At 40.0% G+C, this 21154-nt stretch overlaps 1 protein-coding gene across 1 annotated transcript in view; it reads right to left on the bottom strand.

The window, feature by feature from the left end:
• PDS5A (PDS5 cohesin associated factor A) overlaps window positions 1-20078 on the bottom strand; it is an 84148-nt gene extending 64070 nt beyond the window's left edge. Inside the window, exons 1-2 of the mRNA XM_086464779.1 lie at window positions 20052-20078; window positions 19075-19245 (exon numbers count right to left, since the gene is read on the bottom strand). Of these exons, the coding sequence (XP_086320905.1) occupies window positions 19075-19245; window positions 20052-20078 (198 nt within the window). The remainder of the gene's footprint in view (window positions 1-19074; window positions 19246-20051) is intronic.
• Between the last annotated feature and the right edge of the window lie 1076 nt (window positions 20079-21154).

Here is a 21154-nt window from a genome sequence, read left to right as displayed (position 1 = left end):
CAATCAAAACTAATACTACCAACCAGCAACAACAACAAAAACCTTCTAACCAACGGCACATCAAACCAGAGCCTATTCCCCAGAAGGCACTGGCTGACACAGACATTCCTGATATTCTCACTGCAGCAAACCAACCAGCAGCTGGGGCTGTACCTACCAAACCAGATACACTTCCACAAAAAATTTCTCTTCAGATAAATTAGCTTTCTCCAATGCAGCACTATTTTAGCAGAAAATTCTGCTACCTGTTGAGCACTATTATCTGTATTATTAACATGTTAAAAAAGTTTTCTCTTCAGGCAGCTACCAAGCTCAAAAATAGGGCACTCTAGAATGGACTGAAGGCAAAATGCAGAAATTACTCTGTGTGTGACTGGTGGTTTCATTTTACTTTTAAGTAGCCCCATTAAAAACAAAGTTTCTGGAAATTCTTAAAGCACAGGAAAAAAAACTGCTGCGTGAAAAAACGAACTTGAAACATATGGAGTGGTTTCTTCTTATTTAATTTTTTTAATAAGGAGGAAGAAAACTATGTATAGTTAGTACATGCAAAGTATTGGATTGGTAGAATTCATTTAATAAGTTTAAATTATTTTACAATTTAAGTAATGACAAGTATCCCTAGTAATAAAGACTGATTTCTAATGTTAAAAGAATTTTTAAGACATTTTCCATTTTTAAAATTTTCTTTAAAATGGGGTGGCAGACTACAGGAAAAATCAAAGCCACCAATATTGCTGACATAAGGATATGGAAGTCAAATCCACAGTGCTCAGCAACAGGATGATGCTAAAGGTATAATGCTTATATGTAGGATATTCAGTTTCTGAGAAATAAGCCTGGAAAATTAATATGACAAGCCTATGTATTTTATTATAAAGCAGGTAGCAAAGAATATGAAGTGTCTTCAATAAATTCAAGTTGTAATATTACTATCATAATTGCCAATATTACATGTGTAGAAATATTTCAAATTAAATGTATTAGTTACAGAAAGCATTTTTGAGGTCTTTACAGGACAGTATTTAAAATGTTGTTTTTACTGTGGATTTTTATGATACAGTATTTCACACAAGAATGTAGACTTTTCCATTTTGGGTATGGGAGTGAGGTATATGTTCAAGGAAAAAGTGAAAATGAAAAAGGAAAAGGCAAAGGCAGGAGACAGAGGACAAGAAAGGAGGATTAAAAAAACCACCCAGTTTTTCCCATTCACGTCTATCTCATATCTGGTTTTATTTGTTGGATCTTGATGTTTACACGTAATCACCAGTCACAGGACTATGTTTTCACTTTGTGCTAATAAAGTCTTGTCTGGGAATTCTTCTCTAATATTTTCAGAAATGTAAGTAACTCCTGATTTCCTCAAGAGTTCTGCAACTATTTTCCCTATCAGTTCCATCAAATTCTTGCCTTGTGGACAGCTAGAATATGCCCATAACCGCTGTACCTGTCCCTCAACATTCCTCATACGTAATCACACAGTTTTAATAGCTACTGATTTTGCTAAGATAAGAAGCAGGCAACATATCAGATATAGAGCGTTAATGCAAGGCTTTTTTTTTTTTTTTAAGAATGTTTTCAAAACACGTCTGACTTTTTTATGTTAAGAAGTTCCAACAAGGAGTCTTCTTGTACTAAAATTTTCCAAGTGAAATACGTGAAGATCACCGGTGTCCCCAAATTCACGGAAAGCCCTGCAGTTCCCTTTCTTTGCTAGGTGAAGACTACATGGTATGACGATTCCCAATACAGACATCAGGTACTCACTACACTACTCACTACAAGAATGACTCAGATCATTCTTGATGAGCCTACTCACATCACCTGCATTGCGCAGCATTTTCCCATTTTAACCTCTACATTCACATCTGCTTTATTTTGAAGCTCTCCAATTAGCATAACAATTTCATTATGTAAGAAAAATCATGGGATTTTCTGCAAAAAAATATAACTATGCAAAGAAGAAATCAAATCAAGCTGACTTCTTAAAGGCAACAGTTGAAAGTCACTGTATAAAATTTGTATTAAATACACTATTTATATATTTAATATATTTTCATATTTAAATACATTATTTAAGTTCAGTCTCAGAATTAACCATGCTGAATTTAGATGAAAATAACATTTCACTAAACTATGTTGCTGAAATCAGCAACCTGCAGGCACTAAGTATCATTTAAATAGCTACCAGCAGCATTCTCATAAAGAATGACTAAAAGAGGCATCACAGAAATTTTTTTAAGGTATGACATACTTAAAAAAACCACTTGAGGCATAGTAGCTCTGTATTTGCAAAACAGTTTGTCATGTCCATCCAGAAAACCACTTATCCTCTCCATGACAAAACTTAAGAAATTTCAACCTCAAAAGTACAAAACAACATAAAAGTCAATCCCCTTTTTGATGTTATGCCCCTAAAATTACTTTAACACTAGTTTAATACTTTATCAGAAATAAAGTATTTTGTTACCCACTAAATTTTACAGCTTCTAAGAGTCTCATAGTACAGTTATTTAAACTTAGTCAAGAAATTCTACCAATACAACAGCACTGCTCAAGTCAGTGCATACACAGGAGCAGCGAGTAATTTCTGCCTTCACTTGAAATAACTGGAAGATGCAGCTGATTCCCTTTATAAGATCAGACACCTGAAACAATAATAACCTACACCCCAAGCACGAACATAAATTCGGTACCCATTGACAGAAGATTTGGTCATTTTACAAATGCTTGCATTGGTGACAAAGCGACACTGCCAAAGAGAAAGCAGAGAAGCTTACAGAGAAGGCAGCAAGCCTCAGCCTGAAAAACTATCATTGCCCAGAACACATAAGAAAGCACACACTTCATCAAGAGTACTGGACTGAAGTGGCCTGAAGCCACAAGCAAAATAACACCTCACTGTTTTAAAATTATCTTTGTTTTTGCTTCTCTGACTCAAAAATTGAAGACACTCAAGTTCACTTGCTCAGCTGCAGTGACCTCAGAACAGTAGTCCACATGCATTCGCTGGAGATTTAAAAAGGTGCTAAAACATTAAAGGTATAAAAAATGGTGATTGGGAAAACTGAAAAAAAGGAGGGCATATGTAACCCATAAAAGAACACAACAGATCTCTCTCACATATAAATCCTTGAGGAGAATGACAACTAGTTGTCCAGGTAATTGTCAAAATAAACCACTTGATCTTTCTTAAGCATACATGAGACATTACGTAAGCACAAAATTTAACTTATCTGAAAACATCCTAGACTGCATCCTAGACATATTGCCTTCAGGTCCTGAATCCCATAAAAAGTTCTTACGTTTGTCTTAAGCTTGCACATACAAGACTTAAAATACATGGTTTCATTGCTTTTACTCTTCAAAACAAAAACAGGATGCAATTTTGTTTCATTCATGTTCTGTCAGTCATTTTTTTGGGTTTTGTTGTGTTTTAATCTTTTTTTAAATCACCCATGTGATCATAGCATGCAGGTCGGCAACATACGGAAACCCTTTACCAAAAAACCTGTGGAATGTATCTTGCTGCGTTTGCTTTCCCACCTTTGCAACCTAAAAAGAAAAATGTAACAGTGCAATAATTCATTCTGACTAAATTGATGTTGGTATTTTTGTTTTGCTTTTTTAATTCAAAATCAAGACATTCCACAATACACCTTCATAGCGAGAAAGTATGACTTCAGAAGTGCACTTTGGCCTACCCATTGTGGAGGTTTGCAACAGCCTTCAACAGCTTGAGGAGTTTGTCAAACATCCTAAAAATGCTGTGGCTAAGATTTACGATCAGGAAACAAAAGCTGTCAACTATAATCTTTAGTGCCTAAAAGTCAAGCATTAAGCTGAGTTTAGCACCTTAAAGAAAAAGGCCGAGATCTAATATTTGACTACGAATTCTATGGGAAATTAGCATCAGAGGAGACAAGTTGCTGCCCAAGTAACTTATATTGAGGAAAATGCTTCAGTATTTAGACAGTCACAAAATACTGATATGTTCACGATGAGATTGATCACAGAATTCTGTTCCAGATGTTGAGAATAAATAGCTGTATTCTGAAACTCCTAGCCAAGTAGAGAAGCCAGAAGGCGTTAATCCCAGATGCTACTATTGGCGGTTTCCTCACTAGTGCTAAGTACTGCCCTGTACTAAGGACAAAAAGAAGTACTAAAGGGAAACATCCAGCAAAGGAAACTGAAGGATGGAGAAAAATGCTTCCTGCTGCCTGCTTGAAACCACTGCCTTGCTCAGCTTTAACTTTAAGCATCTGCCTTCTGCTAGAGCTCTGACTGCTCTCACACAGGGTTATCTTGATAGTGGAAAAAGCATGGGGTAGCATTCAAATCGGGTAGTGGCCATCTGCATATAGCTGACACAACTACATTTGCTTTGAATTTGCTTAGGAGCTGCTTTCAGATGTCAAAACGAGGACTTCAGAAGACAGGTGATTCTTGTGAGAGTCAGGTATTGAGAGGCCAAGCAGTAGAAAAGTAGTTTTCCATCACTGAACATACTCTTCCAACTTAAGCATTTTGTATCCTGTATGCTTATCACTTCTCTTGGGTGAGAAAGCAGCATCTCCTAGTCAGCAGTCTCAGATAAGCCCAGGAAAATCAGAACATCTTCCCCCCTCATTTTCAGTATGCCAGTTTTGTATTGTATTCTGGTCTGAATCAAGACAGCGCAAAGTCAGTTGACAGTAAAACTTGTATTAGCCTCCATCTAGCTTCCCTTTGCAACACGACTGTTATTTAGAATCAATGCACCCAAATTTCTTTGTGTTGGTCAAGCCTCTGAACATTTGATCCACTGGTCATGAATGGAACTAGTTACAATTTTTTTCATGTATCAAAGACTTGAAAGGTAATTAGAGATTTTGAATCCAGACTCACTTAAAGTCTCCAGAATTTATTCACAAACAACAAGACCGAACCCCAGAAATCCCAATATACTACTGACTGTTGAATGTATGGAAAGCATATCCACACATTCATTTCTTCAGCATTATTTTGAAGGTTTCTGAATTGCAGATTACAAATAAAGGTTTACTTTAACAATAATATAAAACGAAGCCACAAACCCCCTCAGTAACATGAGATGAAATAAAATTATTTCCAAGTGAGCATTTGTGGAATCAAAATTATCCATACACCTTCATCCAACAGTTTCTGGCAATATTCCCACGCAGCTATTTTCACAGAAGTTTTCATATACAAACAAATTACTATTAGAAAAATGGGCAAGATTCAGTTCTAAGGTTGGCTGAAGTTTGTCAACTACAGAATTTCAATGCATACACCACCACCAAAGTGTGAGCTCCTTGTAAACACTGCTTCTTCAAAGAATAAACAAAATTACGTTCAAACATTTTCCAACAGCAGCCAGACTTCTGGCCTATCAAGGAGTCATTAAACAACACATTCTGCACAACTCTGAGACCCTAAAGTGTAATAAGTATCAGTTAAATGAGTAACACTTAAAGAAGGGTTTTCACTTTCTGTGAATAATTCTGGAAGAGCTTCATGTGCATCAGTAAACTTGTGGGTCTTTCCCTGCTATGAGCCCTGTGGAGTCTTAATAATGCTGGCTTCGGGATGGCACAGGATTCTACTACTTGTGTTTTATCAGACTGTACTTGGGAAGGGGGTGGGGGGAAAGCTATTTATTTATTTATTTACCCATCTGCTCTGGAGTACAATTTTTTTTAAATGTGTGATTATCTGGAAATATTCACTTCTGTATATGCGTTCATATACACACACACACATATTCTCCTACAGACAGATACACATCCTGTAAATTAGTGTAAGTCTTTGCTTAAAGATCAACTACAGCAGGTGTTAGGAGGTGAAAAAAAATAAGAACGAGAGCTGGCTTGAAGACAAATCTGTTTGCAAGCACTGGCCTGTACTGCCTAGTCTAGTTCAAGTGACAGCACAAGACTCAGTAGTTTGGACTGCAGAACAGGAAAAGACCAGTCTAAACCATTGAAGACCGCAACTCACAATCATAACACTGGTACAGAACTGTGAGCCATCAGGCTTAGGGACGGCTGAAAAAACACTGAAAGCTCAAATTCTTCCTTTTGTACAAATGGGGAAGACAATAAGGGGAACAAACATTCCTGGAGAAAGAAGTGTACCTAAGGACCTCCCATTAAGTATTGCCATTCCAATTCTGAATTCCAATGCAACAATTTATTTTGAAAGCAACCATGTACTAGATGAATGCCGTGATCTATTACAGCAGCCAGTCAGCTAAATCATTAGCAAATTCATGGTGGATTCCACAACATTCACGTTAGTTCAAAATCACTGGCACCAGCACAATCCACACATTTGTCTATAAACACAGCACCGATTTCAATTGTTTCTAGCCAGAGAACATTCTCCTCTGTATCTTAGTATCTTTTTCAGACATGGAAGGGTGGCGCATCATTCACTGCACTTATGTTTGCAGCTCTCCAAAACAAGGGGCACATTTTGGGTGTACCGCCTCACCAAACTCAGGGGTGGGGGATGTTTGTAGAATTTCTTGGGGTGCAGTTTTACGGCAGTGTGTCAACCCAAATCTGCCAGACCTGTCCCTCCATTACTCCAGCACACAGGCAACTGCTGAGTGACACTACTGAAAAAAATCCCTTTTGTGGGCAGATTCTTTTCAGACAGATCTGCTTCTTGAACCAGCTCGCTTCAGCCCAATCTTAGGGTGCAGTTTAATGAATCAAGTTGATTCAGTAAGGTCAAACCCAATGAACACAGTGTTCCAAATTAAGTTGTCACTGCAATTAACAGTTCTGCCACCTCAAGACTGTCATACAGCTTCTCCCAACACAAGGAGGGGGTAGTAGATGACTGCGTAAGTCACATTGGCCCAAATGAAAATTAACCTGGAAAAAATAAGTGGTTTTGAATAGGATCATTCCCACAATCCAGTATCCTGCAGGCCACAGACACACCCAGGTTGGCGTACGGAAAAGGATGGCCCACAAGCAAGCAAGAGTACTTCACTGGCTCAAATTGCTGGCTTTGGTGATTGGTACATTCCAGTAGAGTGAAGCACACCAGGGTTTGAGTCAGGGCAATCCTCCGGCTACTGATGCAGCAACTCCATCCTTTCCAACTATACTACTTTCCCTCTCCTTGTCTACAGTCACTATGTGCCTCTATTTTTCACTCTTCCCTTCTTACTCTTCACAAACTTAATTTGTTTCTACAACTTTGAGAGTGCTGCTGACTCAAGTAAAGCAAACAACTTGGAATTGTTACTCTCCCTGAACAGCAATGGCAGCAGCGGTGAAGATGAGTAACTGGTTCCTTCAGTAGCAGCATCAACTTCAGAGTACTCCAAGCAGTCAGGTACAATAGTGTCAGGACGACAGACTTCCAAAAACAGAATTCTGGCACTCTGTAAAGAGGACTTCCGTTTTCCTGGGTTTAGATAAACTAACTTCCTTTTGACTATGTTAAACGACTGCTATGCGGGTCAGCTCCGATTACTAAGCCGACTCACAATACTCTGCAGAACTAACCTGTCATTACTTGCCCCTCCACCTTTTCACCTTCCTCATGAAATTATTTTTGCCCAGTTTTGGTTTTGAGCAGAAGATTGATAAAGATGATGAAAAGCAATGGGAAAACGCTCAACAAATCCTCTAAAAACACTAGCAATTAATATTTCCCTCATTTCTAAAATTTTGAGGCTAGTTTTAAAATTAATTTTATGGGGATATTGCATGATGCCAGGATTTAACCAAAGTGTTGACAGGCGTTAAATCAGATAGTATACAGAAACTTAAACTCATCACAGCCCACGTACAGACTGAAGTCAGAGTGACTCTGAAGAGTCTCAAGACGGCGTGAATTAGGGCATAGCTCCACAGTACAATTTCTCAGGAGGCAGAGCCAGTGTAGGAGAGTCCCTGAAGATGTCTCTCAAACCAGCTTCACTGCTAGATAAGATGTAGTGGAGAACTTCATCCTCACAGATATATATGGGTACCAGAAACCAATTTTAGCATCAGAAATGGAGTGGTACACAGAGCTGCAACTCTAGAATGAGTATGCTTTAATCTACATAACAAATCCAACTCAGACCAAAATGCTTCACTTTGCACAAGAACCTAAACGAAGAACAATAGGCAAAGATGTCAAAATGAAATAAAATTAAGCAGCAGCCTTTTAACTTTGTAATCTGACTGAAGGTGTTTTAACCTTTAAAGGGAAACAAAGGCTAGGACTGAAAGAGCGTAACTTAGGAAAAATTACACGCCACCCGTGCTTTCCCAGCTGAGGTTTAGAAACATAGCCTTTAACTTGGTTTTCACTCCCAGTTCAAAGAGATTTTTTTTTTAAACGACTTATTAGGTTTTCTTCTGACCTACTTCCAGTTGTACCAATGTGTATATATTCTACAAATATATAGTCTTTGTACTTGGTGAACCCTCCCATTTCCCAAAGCAAAATTCTCATGATTTTACAGCAGTCTAGACTACCAGTTCCAACTGGAACACAGCTGAAATCTTATTTCCAGACTTCCCAATTTCCCTTAGGCTGCAGTTATGCCTACTTTCATATTCTACATAAATTTTCTAAGAAAAAATGTCACTAACAGCTCACTAACGCAACTCCTAAACCTTCATTTACTGACTTCACACGAGCAAAAATAGTACTTCTTTTCTTGCCACTGGAATTTTACTGGCAATGGCAGAAGTGGGAGCTTTGGAGAAGAGATGGATTAGAAGTTTTTCAGAAATAGTGACACATGCCAACCACATTTACAGTGGATGATTGAATAAAGTATTTAAATATACATGTATTTTCAGCATAAAGCTTTCAAGTTGCCTCACATTTCTTTGTTTTGTAAGTGAATGAACGTTAACTCCACAGCAATTCAGTGCTGAGAAAGAACCACCTGTCAAAACCCAAACATACAGGGTAACCTTTTCCACCTACCCCCAGAATGCTGAATTTCTACCATCAAAAGGAAGTATTGAGTTTACGTTATTTCATTTTTATTACTGCCACAGCTGAAGAATGAAACTTCCTTTGCTTATTCCACAATGCACTGCACCACTGCACAAACAAAGGGGCATAATTTCTGAATGACTCCTCTTCCCTGTTTCACATCAACAAAGTTTTTAAAGAAAAATTATATTCTTTCTGATTAACTAGGACATCAGGACTAAAGCCCACAGAAAGGCACTGCAGTCAGTGAGAGTTAAGTGACCAAGTATCAGGTTTTACTCTTTTAAATCATGAGAAAAGAACAACTTTTATATTCCTCAAAATTTAATTTTAAATAAATCCCTACTAAATTATGAATATGGCTTGATTAAATTTCAATGAGTTTATTATGGAGAACCATTACTGCATTTTGGCTAATTAAGTACATGCATATATTTTCAAAGAGCAACAGAAGAACACAGTTAAAATGCAAAATTATATTAAAATAACGGGATTTACCCTAATTTGACTACTCTAGCTGAAGGTAAAAATTTTAAGGGAAAATATTCAACAGCATTTTCCTTTAATTAGATTGGTAACACAAGTAAAGTCAATCAGTTTACTTTTTTCAGGGAACAGCTTATTTTAACAAACTTTTGACATCCACACTATGGAATCATCAAAAGGCTCAAACTTTCTTTGTATCAAGCACTTTCTAAGTTCAACTCTACTTTCAACACACACATTTAGCTCCAGCATTTGTACCACCATCATGATTCTAAGCAGCCAAAATAAACAGAAAAAAACCAAATTATGTAAGAAAATTCTATAGAAAACATTAACTAAAAAACTCAGTGATCGTCTTTTGACAATTTTGAGATTTTTAGCTACTTTTGACTGGTTTGTTTTGGGGGTTTGTTTTTTTTGGTTTGTTTTGGAGGGGGGTTTTTTTTGGTTTTTCTCGCTGGGTTTTTTTCCGTCATTTCTGCTTTACCCTTTCTGTAATAGCATACTGCACAAGCAATTTTCATCAAGACGATCAAGAAATGCAGGTATAATTTTTAGTTGTTAAAAGAACACGACTTTAAGTCAAAAAATTAGTAGTATTTTCAAATGCCACGCACAGCCCTCTACCAGTCTGTGGGTTAAGAGCGTATTAAAAAGGTTTTGTGCTTTACTTTAGCTGTTTATCTCCTCTACTGCTGCCACATGAAATGAGTTTTATCATAAGCAGCAAAATTAACAATGGCTGTTTTCCAACAGATCTGTTCCCCATCACTCTCCTCCGAGAGGGCTGCCAACTCACTCCTTTCTGCATACCTCACTTTCATCCTGCACTACCTGCCCACTTCCCTCTGGAGAGCTGGGGAAGGGACAGCACATCACCCTACAACATCTGAAACGCCCATGTGGGAATTAGTTGAATTTATTCCAGCTAGCACATGGGCTGCTGCCTTCTGAAACGTTTATCAGTACTGCCCATTTTCCTTTGTATAAACAGAATTTGGATGTCTCTATTCTGTTCAGCACCAATTCAACAAATCTTGCATCCCTGAAACCTTTGCCCAGCTGCCAGCAAGTTTTGAACTAATGTAACTTCAAGGAAGATCAGTAACAAAGAAATTAGACTGGCTAATCAGATAAAAACCTTATTTCATTAGAAGATCAGGCTAAAAACATTTGTCCAGACAAAGCACTATCACATATACAAGGTAAACTGAAGACACAAATATGTTTTCTTTCCATTTTTGAGAGACTAATTCTGGGGCACTTATAATAAGTACAAGTTTGAAGTCAGTCTTTTCACGGTCTCTCATATCAGATGCAGTGACAAAACAGTTTAGTATTACACAATATTAAAAAAAAATATTGTAAACCTGCAGATCTAAAGCTATTCTGTGATGGTCCATCAGGTTATTTCCATAGAAAGCCATAAGAAAGACAGAGACTATAATTGCAGAGGAAAGGGAATTCTTTAATGACTGCAAGCAAATGCTAATACTAATAAACACTAACATAACTGATTTTTTTTAAGCTTGTGCATTTTTCAGGTGCTGTAGCCAGCACAAAAGGGGATGGGGAAAGACTCCAGAAATATTTGATTTCTCCAACTCCTTTTAAAATGTTCTTTCTCCTTCTCCAATGTCTGTATCAGCCAAAAAAAAATTTGTAAACAGAAAAGACGTATGTCTTTTTAATGCTTATGAATATATATTTCCAGTAAAAAAACATTTACCCTGCTTCAACAGTTTGGAAAGTTTTGATAAATCTCCTGGAGACAGATGTCATCGTTTCTACCATGAGGTATTAAAATACAATACTAAAAATATAACATAAGGCCTAAAATTGCTAATGACTACCAAATAGTGTTTCAGCAAAAGGTGACAGGCTCTATTCATGGAAGACAATAGAGTGCCATTAAGATTAGGTCATATAACTTCAAAACTAGAAAGAAATGGGAACTCACTTGAGAATAACTAAGACGTTAAAAAGGATGTCTAGTCTTCACAATAAATTTGAATGGATTTTTTTCCTCCACTGTGGCAGTAAAACTGATCCTAACACTGCAGCTCTGACCTCTCTGTCAGATAAGTACGTATCATCTGTCTCACATAAATAAAACATATGTTTAGGATATCCTGTGCTATCTAGGTACCACGAAGTTTTCAACCTTCATTTCTAAGCAGGAACATACTTTGTGCCAATTTTATCTTTGTTTACCTTTAACAGTACTTCATCATGCTGAAGACATCTTTGCAACAGCCAAACTCTGATGTCAGCACAGCAGTGGGAATACAGTTCATTAGTTTACTGCAGCTGCAGAGCCAGCAAACACACATGGCTTTGAGTGTGTTTTAGATTTCTAGGTAACAATGGTGATTAAGAAGATATTGCAGTCTGGAAAAAATTTGTATATGAAGAATGTTGAACACAGATTGGGGACTAGAAAAAAGTTTGGTTTCTTTAACTACAAAATGTCTATAATATATACTGTGAAGGAATGATCTGCTAATTATTTTGTCTGCTTGTTTTTTTCTTTTTTGGTGGCAAAAGATGCACATAAACATTAAGTAGACAAAACAATATGAATTGATTCAAGTAGACAAGGAAGAAAAGTAACCTCAGATGATGTTTCATTTCCCTTCCTATCAATCACCTCCACATTACTGCCTGCAAAGCAAGGGATAATTTTTCTTTCACTTCATAGCACTATTGTGAGATTAACACTTCATTTATGATTCTCTGAGCACAGTTAAGGTTCCTGCTGTTTCTCCAAACCTATGTATACAAACTCCTCATAAGAATGCAGTGATATGTCAAGGATTTTGTATCCAAACATTATTTAAAGTATTTGAATACACAAAAAGTGTCCCATATTATACCATAAAAATACATACTGACAGGCACATCCACCCAAAGTAGACAATTTACATGATTAAAGCATGTCACTTACACTAAAGACAACATCAGTTCAGCTCTGCCCTGCCACGACCTTTCAGTATGACTCCAAGAAACATTTAACCTTCAACAATTTTTTAAGTTCCAATTTGAATGAAAGCTCTTTCTTCAGGAGAGGGGAGCAAACCCAGAAATTCCTAATTTACTATCTGTCATTCACTATTTTGTATGCTTTTACCAAAACAACTCTTATTCATCTCTTTTCCGAATTAAATAATCCTGTACTTCTCAAACCTCTAGTCAGTCCCTTTAATACTAATGTTAATACAGCATTTGCTAAGTGATTACATACCTTTTTTTTTTTCTCCCTTTAAAAAAACCCCAAAACCCCACGACTAAAACCAAATCAAACCAAAAACCCCTAAAACTTGAAGGCATTACTTGGTTCAGTCCACAAAAAGGACTTGCTCTGGAGTTAATCAAGGTTGATCGCCAGAGCAGCGTATTGCCTAAAGGCCATCTTTCTTATTTACTGAAGCTGGAAGACTATAACTGAAGGAAAATATTGCAGGAAAGGAATATTCTACGCCATGTTTTAAAACAGTTAAGCCTGAGGACTTGCATGCTAGCCTCCCACCTATTACGAAGTTTCGATACGATGCTTGTTAAACACCCTATAATAAAGTTTTCACAGAAAACATTTGTCATTTTCTGGATTCTTAAGCAGAGACGATGAGGCCCAGCTGACAGAACTACTAGGCTCTCAGAAATGTAACCGAAATCAAAGGAACTTGTGGTCTGAACACATAAAGTGCAACAGAATGCACAGTCACTTCAGAAGTCACATTTCAGAAATGCCAAATCAGGCACATGAAGCCAGCTTGTCTTTCTTGTGTTTGGGTTGGGTTTTTTCCCCTTTCAGTAGCTCTTCAGTTCCCCATCTTTTAAAGTGCAATTAACACCATGTCCTCACCTCACAAAAAAGCATCAGTACAAGAACGAAATTAATAATTCTTTGAGGTTTATAATAGAATAAATGAGGGCATAAGGACTTCTGAACCAGTCTGTCCATTTTGGCGGTCAGTCATCAGAAGCCATCTCTAATCCAGCAACCTCTGTTTTTTTCCCCCCTTTCAAATTGGGACTTATTTTCTTTCACCATATATTTATCTTACTGTCACCGCGAAACCATTAGAATAATACTGTACATGTGAAAACGCCATTAATTACTGATGCACTTGTAACAAAAGAAAATTATAAGATACAAACCAAAAGGTCTTATCATCATCAATTTGAAATTCGGTAACATCTAGGTGAACTGGGTGAGCCTACATTGTCTATTTCTCTAAGGACTGATAAAACTGGGACATTTACAAAGCAAACAGCTAATATTCCATTGGAAAAAAAAAAAATCAGAACAAGATTTCTTCTTCTCTGACTAGTAGCCTGTCCTAGTTAATGAAAAACTTGATTGTTACAAGAGTCAAACTAATTAAAAAGATTAAACTATGAGCAAAATCAAATTAGAAATTTGGCTTTAGGCTTATGTGACCAGCAATAGCTCAAGAACATTGCAAATTACAGTCTGCAGTTAAACACAATTAATGGAAGTTTTAAAATTGTTAGAATAATTAACTGCAGATCATTTCTGTAACCTGGCTACATGACCTCCAGAAAACTACTTAAAATTCTTAAATATAAGCATGTAAGCACATGCAAGTCAGAGTTCTAAGCTCTAAAATACCTATGTCATCTAAGTCTTGCCAGCAAATACTATTTATTAAGTAATACAATCCAACATATGTAATACACATACCTTTTCCCCTCAAACACAGCAAATTCTAGAGTATGACACAATAGAGAATAGATTTTCTTCTCCCAGATGATACTCTAACTTGTCATTTTCAGTTTCATTCAAAATAACAACCTAAGCACAGCCAGGTCAGATCAAAGGTCCATCTAACTACACAATCCCAGAGAGTGGCCATTAACTTATGCAGAAACATCAGGGTGAGTACAGAATAATTTCTTTTTCCTCTCACATGCCTGTAGCCTACTCCAAAACATTTAAGTAGCAAACAAGCAACCTTTCTTAATGTTAACATTACATAATAGACGCCTAAAAAACACCTGTGCATAATATGATAAATTATTAGCATTAACTATTTCTAGCAATATGAGGATAATCTTTCAAAGATAAAGACACAACAAGCCCAACTACAAAGAGGCCAATATCTAATAACCAGAGGAACATGCAGAAAGACAATGGGAAGAAGGAGAGGGAGTGTTTGTTTCACTCTGGCACAAATACATATCAGATAACTAAGAAATGCCACGGGATGAGATAAGGAAGACTTAAAGGCACACTACGAGTGCTAACTTCTTCAGATGATCACAAGCTAGGCCTTGGGGTGGGGTGGCTGGGGGAGAATTTAGGAGAGGGTAGAAGGATGTGTGCATGTGGAAATCAAAAGAAACTTTCACACAAAATGCTTTGCCAGACTGTCACCATGGGAAAAGCAACGAGACTACCGGACTGATCAAAAAACAAAAGGAAAATCACTCCCAAAACCAAAACAAAAACCTCCAAAGCCAGAACACTAATCCCAGCTACGATAAAGAACTACAATGTCCTCAATAAATTCTATGAAACTCTTTAATTTCATGAAAACAGGTTTTTACCCTGCCTTAAACCTTTGTTGAAAATCTCTACGCTGAAACTAATTTATCACTTCTTTTCCTCTGGACAGTTTCAGAAACTTCCAGGGCTGGGTTTTTTTGGGTACTTTTGTATCTTTAGTGTCTGATTAAATGTGCTTTTTACAGATTTTATGAATTAGTGTTGCCTACACTGATATCTATAGGTAAAAGAAAATGCTGCACTATAAGTGTGAGGTCTTTTTCCTACAGACTTGTCATACACTTTATCAAACTGTACAGTTGCTGGTACAAAGCTATATCTGAACTCATCATTCGTGCATTACTTCTTTTACTTAAAAAAAAAATCTAGCAGACAAGATAGTTTTGCAGAAACAATGCAAAAGTCCCCATCTCTATCTGAAAAGATAATATTTGCAAACTTTCACATTCAAATCGACTCTGGAGTTCCTTCAACACTCTAAGGCAGGACTGCCACAGAAAGAAGTTGCTTTGCTCCCCTATGCCAGCACGAGTATTTGTGAGCTCTCATGATAAATCAGGCAAGAAAACTATTCAGGCTAGAATTAAGACAGGTTTGGTGTGTTGTTTTTTTATTTCCTCCCAAGTTTTAACTCAGATCTGTTCACCGATCTGTTTTAGCACGTGGCAAAACAAAACGCTTGTAGAGAATGGGCAGAACAGAGGTTGGGACGAACAGCAGAGACACACGTCTTTCAGTGGCAATTCTGGCTTTGCCTACAAAGGCTATTAAGTGAGTGTCTGAGAAAGTCAGTCTCTGCATTTTGGATTGATGGGGCTATTTTTAGTATATCTGATAATTAAGTACATTAATATTAACCTGATTCATAATGATTATAAGTTTTTATATAAATTACATCAAAATATTTTCATGACCAAAGAAAGTTATATACGAGATGAAATGGTTTACTGACAGCAATATACAAGCCTGGAATTTGACAAGGCAATAAAATACAGTCGATTTTGAAAAAATTTCAGTAGTTGAGAAGTTTTGCAGGAAAGCAGATGCCGAGTTTCTAAAACTTCTTTCAACCTACAACTATCTTATGGGAAGAAATATAACATTGCTAGCACAGTTGTTCTCAACTTTATTTAGCTGCTGGCTTGATTTTGGAACTGAAGGAGGACTACTTGGGTGCCTTTGAATTGTTTGTTGCTTTCCACTTCTATCACTTGGTTAAATAAAAGTTATCATGTCTCCCCACAAGCCTTACTAAATTGACAAGTATCTGACTTACAGCCCTGCGACTAATCACTATATAACTTGAACAGATGTACTGTAAAGAGGAACATTAGCCTAAAAAAAAAAATTTAAAAAAAAAATTAAAAAAAATTGTGTAGTCAAAGCACAGTAAGCCTCAACTCTGCTACACGCTAGCTGCCTAGTTTGGTTAAACTTAATTGGATCTACATTAAATGGACACTTATCCCCAGCCATAGTACACCACAGCTAAAGTCACTCCTGCAATAGCTGAAATTATACATCACATACTGTCCCACTCTAAGAAGGCACCAACCCATCAATGTAATCTAACACACCATAAATCACCTTTGACTCCATTAAGCATCTGAACTGGTGTTTTATTCATCATACATATGCAATGCAGAGGCTTTTCCTTTCTACATCACCCAGAAGATACAAGTTGACTTTAAAATTCTCAATACTTCAATTTTCAGGACAGTGCTAATGTTATCATACAGATATATCAAAACACTGTAAAAGAATTTGGCCTACATTTTATTACCCACAACCCCAAGCTTAAGGAGGGAAAGGATAGAAAAACATTCTTTTTAAAAGTCCTTGGCACATAAGCTGCTGCTTAGGCACTCTGGGACAGGTGCCCAGAACGTCTCAAGTTCCAATAATAAGAAAAGCCTTCATTGCAAGAAAAGGTCTGCACACAAAATTACAGATGTGGTATCAGAAAAGTTGCTAATAAGTACACAAATTTGTAACCATTAAGTTGACCATGACTTCAATAAGCTAAAAGAATAAAAATTTGCAGGCACTGACCCAAAGCCTGGTGGCCAAAACACCAAGTTACACACACACCTTCTGCAAGGGACATACAGAGCATCTTTAGACCATGCGTGGCCACGAAGAAGGCAAAAACTCTACAGTTTCAAGGACTGATTCGTACCTGAATTTGTACATTCTGCTAAAGCTTGCTTTTATCGTTAAGTCATATTTAAAGTTGTGGAAAGTTATCTTTTAACTGAACAAAACTTTTTCAAGCATTTTCACCCCAGCACTACATCATCATAATACTCCATATGCCAAAATTAATTTGTTTTCATAAATCAAGTTGATATAAAAAAGCATAGATGATAAAGATTATATATGTCTATACAAAAACATAAAGAAAAAAAAAACTTGTTGGTTTAATTCTAAACCAACTTCAGTTCTAGTACTTCAGATTTTCTTGATGCTTCAATAAAGCCAGTATCTGACCAAAAAAATTTCTCACACTCAGATTAAGCAATACCAATAAGATAAGAAAAATCTTTGTCTGTTGTTTCAGTGATGGTAGGTTCATTAGCAAAGTATTAGTTCCCATTTAAAGTTAGTCTACAGTCTTGAGTTCATCTGAATTCCCTAACAGTAGTTCATAAAAAAATTACAGAAAAAAATCTGCTCTTAGCCTGAAAATTACGTCCAACACACAGCAAAACATACATGCATGACTCTGAAATTCTAGTATTTCTATTATCTAGGAATGGCACAGCTCACCACTGCAGGTTCTCCAACCGGCACAAAATAAAATACCCATTTCGATGAGCACCTCAAAACTACACTCCTCCCTCCCCATTCCACATAGACTTTGATTCAAGGTCTCTGCCCAAACAATCAAAACTCTAGGATCTTCTCCTATAACTGGCAATATTCCACTGGAGTTTTGAAAATACTAGGCTGGACTTGTCCGTTCAATAACTTTCAAAACTGTAATTGGACAACAAGGCTCATTTTCAAAGAAACAACCAACAAGTGCCTTGCTGCTCTGAAAGCAAAACACAAAGCCTACATTCTCTCCATGTTCATAGGTAAGAGATTTCTTCAATGTACTGACTAGCCAAGACCATGATTTCTACTTTTCAATCTTTGTGGGGTCACTGTTGTGATGGGAAACAGTTCATCCGGTGAGAGAATATTTCCGATCTCTAAAAAATTATTACTACATCTCCACCCTGGGCACAGGGCCAAATCCCAGGTTATGACAACTTTCTGGTCTAAAGACCACGGCGTTAACAAACGAGCTGTGCCAATATTTGATCAATGCTCAACTTTATTCACCGTTTTCAACATAGACTTAAGAAATAATACTACTGTATCACAGTACTATTTCATGTTTCCAGTGGAAAAAAGGATTAAAAAAAAAAAAAACAAAACAGAGCTAAGCCTCACAGTCCCCAGGATGCTATCAAGCAAGCAGACTAAATGCTTTTGTAACAATCCCTTTTGCTTGTGAAAATTTAGCAACTTTGCCAAGCACCAGTTATACTGAATAGGAAAAAAACAATACATATTATATCAAATTGCAAAATCTGAAAAACAATTTCAAAATTCCATCTACAAACTCTAGAAATTCATCTTTGCTGTTTGTGAACAGTGCTATCTTTTCAGTCAAGCATACCCTTAACTAGATCTACTTGTCTCCCCCACTCAACTATGCTTGCTCATACTGCTGAACCCCCAAAAACCTTCTAGCTTACCAACAAAAATTTTCAGTAACATATCCTGCAATTATTACTCGTGATTCCTCTTCAGACCTCTCCCCAAAACTGTGGATCTACCTCACGTACAAATTAGCAGTTTAACGGATCAACTCTGGCTTTGAGAGAACTCACAAGAGTACACTCACAAATTACAAAAATGACTCCTCCTCTTTTAAGGAAAAGCAAGTAACTGGTATTCCCATAAAGGTCTGCAGGCGAGGAGGAGAAATTTCAGCTACAACAAGGAAACTCGTGCAGTTCTCCTTCCCAGTGATGAAACGTTTACCTTAAGAAGCGAAAGTTGCAGGGAAAGGGGTGGTGGTCAGAATTGCTCACCTTTAACCGTTTAACCACTTCATCGTTGGTAATTTTGTCCGTAATCTCCTTCACTCCAGGGGGATAGCAGATGATTTTACCGTCGGCAGCAGGTTTTGGTTGGGTAGCAGGGAAGTCCATCCTGGTGCTGCTGGTTATAAACTTTCCTTCTCCACAGTCCTCTACCGGCCTCTATCGGTCAGAAAACAAAAGTTCAGCAGAATGGAAACGACTTTCTAACCCTCTTTTTCCATTTCTCACCCTCAATTCGCAGAAGGCCCCGGTTATCACCCCGCCGGCTGCGCCCCCCGCCGCTGCCCCCGCCGCATCCCCCCGCCCTGGGCGGCCCTGGAGCGAGGGCCGGCCCGCCGCCGCCGCCGCTCCCCGCAACTCCGGCCCCTCCATTCCCCTCCGGCGCCTCCTTTCATTGCGGGGCTGCTCCAGCCCAACACTGCTAGTTCGGAGCCAACGATTTTACAATGAAATTTCGGGCTCGATCGAACGATGCCCCGGGGCCGAGGGCTCGTTACGGCCCGACGGGTGCAATTCCCGGCCTCGGGGGCAGCTTTGGAGCCAGCACACCGGCCCCGGAGCCGGGAGACGAGGCCTAAACAGTTAGGCCTCAAAACTATCAGGAGGCAGAGAAACCAACAGGAGAGGGGGAGGGAGGGAGGCGGCGGCGAGCACAAACAAAACACCCCCGCCGGCCCCCCCGCCCGGCGCCGAGCCCCCCGCCCGCCCCCCCCGCGACGGCGGGAGCCCCCTCAGGGAGGGGGCCAGACCACTCTCCACTTTCCATTTGTTCCCGCAACTTCATGCCCCCTCGCCCCGCAGCCCCTCCTCGCCTCGCCGCCCCGCACCCGGCCGGGCCCACAAAGAGCCCCCGCCGGCCCCCGGCTCCGCGCACACACCCCCGCCGGCCACGGGCGACGGGGGGTGGGGGGGTGGGGGGGGCGCGAGCTGGGACGGAGGGAAGCGGGACCCGGAGCCGCCTTTACCTCATGCAGCTCCGGAAGGTGCAGCATTGAGTAGCCTCCGTGCCGGGTGGTCCTCGCCACTCCGCCGCCGCCCCCGCCGGCCGCTGCCCTCGCTGCTCCCGCCGCCTCCCTGCTCCGCGGTGCGGCGGCGGCTCCTGCTCGGGGAGGGGTGGGGGGAGGGGGAGGCTGCTCGGTGGCGGCAGCGGCGGCGGCGGCTGGGGAGAGGGGGTGGCTCCGGCGGAGCGTGCGCCACGGGGACACAGTGCCGCTCTCCGTCCGGCCGGGGAAGAACAGCCCGGGAGGAGGCTCCGCGCCGCCCCCCTCCCCCTGCCCGCCCGCCCGCCCTCGGGCCTGGGGCCGGGCCCGCAGCGCCGCCCAGCCGGGATGCCCCAGCCCCGGGGCAGGGGCGAGGCCGGCCAGTAAGTCTCGTACCCCACCGATCCCCGCGCAGGGCGGCGGCGGGCAGTACCGGGCACAGCCGCCGCAGCGCTGCCTCCCACTTGGCGCCAAAACCCCCGGAGCGACCGGGCCGAGCCGGGCCGTGCGGGCCGCGGCCTCAGGGCCACTCACCGGCCGAGCCTCGACCTCCCGGGGATTTCCTCCGGGGCGGCGGGGCCGCACGGCCGGCTCCGAGGACCAGGCCTGGGCAGCGTGGGGCCGGCTGTCGGGACTGCCGGGGGGGTTCCCGGCGGCAGGGCCGTGTGCGGGAGTGGGAGAGGCACGTTTGTGCTTCCTGACGGAGCCGGGCTGCTCATGGCTGCGCGGTCTCGCCTGGCCGATCCCTCAGGCGTCTGGTGCCGGCGGTGAGGCCTGGGCGGCGAGATAAATGCGAAAATGGGGGGAAACGGTGTGTGGGGTGGCACAGAGAGTGCTGCGGCAGGTAGGATAATAGCCCTTCTTCAGGCAGATGGGGGGGAATAGCAGCATCCACGCCTCGACATCCCGATTTTTCTTCCTCGTTGTTGGCAGATGAGTTTCTCAAACATTAATTTAGTTATAAATCTTCAGGAGAAACTTGAATATGCAGACTGAAGGAGCCCTTGCCAGGCAACTCAGGAAATCTTTCCATGCAAAATGTCTTTGTAATTTAATATTCTTTCATATTTCCAAGAGATGGGGTATGT

The sequence above is a fragment of the Leptosomus discolor genome, chromosome 4, assembly GCF_034619465.1.
Source record: "Leptosomus discolor isolate bLepDis1 chromosome 4, bLepDis1.hap2, whole genome shotgun sequence".
Classification (NCBI taxonomy): Eukaryota; Metazoa; Chordata; class Aves; order Leptosomiformes; family Leptosomidae; genus Leptosomus; species Leptosomus discolor.
This window is presented reverse-complemented; position numbering and strand designations above follow the sequence as displayed.